Source organism: Mercurialis annua, linkage group LG4, assembly GCF_937616625.2.
Source record: "Mercurialis annua linkage group LG4, ddMerAnnu1.2, whole genome shotgun sequence".
NCBI lineage: Eukaryota > Viridiplantae > Streptophyta > Magnoliopsida > Malpighiales > Euphorbiaceae > Mercurialis > Mercurialis annua.
Genome location: NC_065573.1, coordinates 15692200 through 15693952, shown reverse-complemented (window position 1 = coordinate 15693952; position 1753 = coordinate 15692200). Strand labels below are relative to the sequence as shown.

Here is a 1753-nt window from a genome sequence, read left to right as displayed (position 1 = left end):
TTAAACTGGTCATCTAAAATGGTCAGATTCAATTCCTAAAACACAATACAAAAGTGTTATAGAAGCACTAATATCTTGCATTCTCAATAACAGGAGTACAAAAAGCACATTGGTATTACTAAAAAATGAAGCTCTTGCATATTTGATGAGCAAGAAGACAAGATGTTCAGATATACTACAAAGTTTAAAAAACATGGTCATACTCATACCAGAAGATATCCAGACCAAAACCTCTACTGTTTACGAGCTTCAGCAATCTTTTTGCGTATCTCGTGAGCTGTATTGAAAATTCCAAGTGTGGGTTGGTTGCATACAAAACATTTCTTGTTCTTCGCATGGTGCTGTACAACATAATAGAAAAAGAAATATTACTAACAATCCAGGAAGAGAAACAATTGAAAACATTATTCAGAACAAAAAAACCACATATATGGTTCACTTTAGTCAAGAAAGAGGCAGAAAAAATCAATTTGTAAAAAGTTGTTCTAAGCACAAAATAAAAAAGAACTAATGCAAAACATATGCACACATACAAATCCAACAATTCAAAGTTCAGCTTACCTTCAAAGCACAGTGCTCGCAGAAGTAGTGTTTACACTTGGTCATAACCGGATCAACAAAAGGTTGCCTACAAATGAAACAAGCAAATGGTAATTCATCATCATCTCCGTCATCAACTTCTTCCTCAATGTTATCGTCTGCGTCCCCCTCCATCTCTTTCAAAGCCAAATTTCTCTTCCTCATCTTTTCTGCTTCTTCCCACTCCTTCTCAAGCTGCCAACCAGGCTTATAATCTCCCCGATCATGCATAAACTTGCACGAATCTCCATACCCACAATAACCGGTTTCTTTGTAATCCTTACATATATCCGGCTGATAATCAAACCTAGCCGACACCCTAATATGTGCGGATGCCCTAAGAGGTCCATGTGCCCCACCAGCTTTTTCGCTAGAAATAGTTTGCTCTCTTCGAAAACCCGCCTTATGATCCGTATATCCATGGATTCCCTTATACAACTTTGCATCCCCAGAAGTCGATTTTTTACCTTTCAGAGCCTCATCTGCCTGCTTTAAAGCCCTCTCGCGAACAGCTCGAGCATCCCTTGAAAAATCAGTCTCGGTTTCTAAAGTCGCAGTAGCTCTACTGTCGTGCTGAACTTGGATTTCCTTTGATGACTCGAATTGAAAGATTGGTCTATCAGATTCCGCATTGGATTCAGCAGCTATCCTAGAAGTCTTAGAAGGTCCGGTCGAAAAGTATAGCTTATCATCAGGCTTAGGGGTTTTTCTATGAGTATTTAACAATGAAGTTTCATTGTTTGAATCATCATCATCATCGTCTTCGTCGTCTTTAATGGTTCTTTTCCTAATGTTCTTGTTCTTAGAAGGCTTTCTAAAAAAGTTGCAAACTACAAGTATCAAACAAAAGAAAAGCAAGACCGTTAAAATAAAAGAAACAACCCAAATCAACATAATCAAACAAACAGAAACATAGTAATACCTGGTTCTGCTTGAGATTGATCAGAATCCGCCATCTTCAAGATACAAAATTTGGGTTTGATTACACTGAAAAATACATTAATTTTACACAAATACCCAAAATCATGAATTGGGTATTGTCAATTAACTGAGAAAGAAAGGAAATTTTCAGAGTTCACAGGGTAAGAGATACTGAATATGCCCGCAATTGCAAGGAAATTTCAAAATTAGGGATTGGTTTTTTAATACAGAAATGGAGGCCAGAAGGGGGCGG

General features: G+C 37.4%; 1 protein-coding gene across 1 annotated transcript; it reads right to left on the bottom strand.

The window, feature by feature from the left end:
* On the bottom strand, window positions 1-1753 carry LOC126679494 (zinc finger CCCH domain-containing protein 1). Its single transcript, XM_050374535.2, has 3 exons — window positions 1502-1753; window positions 562-1409; window positions 1-341 (listed from the first exon to the last, which is right to left on the bottom strand). Exons 1-3 carry the CDS (start codon window positions 1533-1535, stop codon window positions 234-236), a joined length of 990 nt encoding a protein of 329 aa, XP_050230492.1. The 5' UTR covers window positions 1536-1753; the 3' UTR covers window positions 1-233.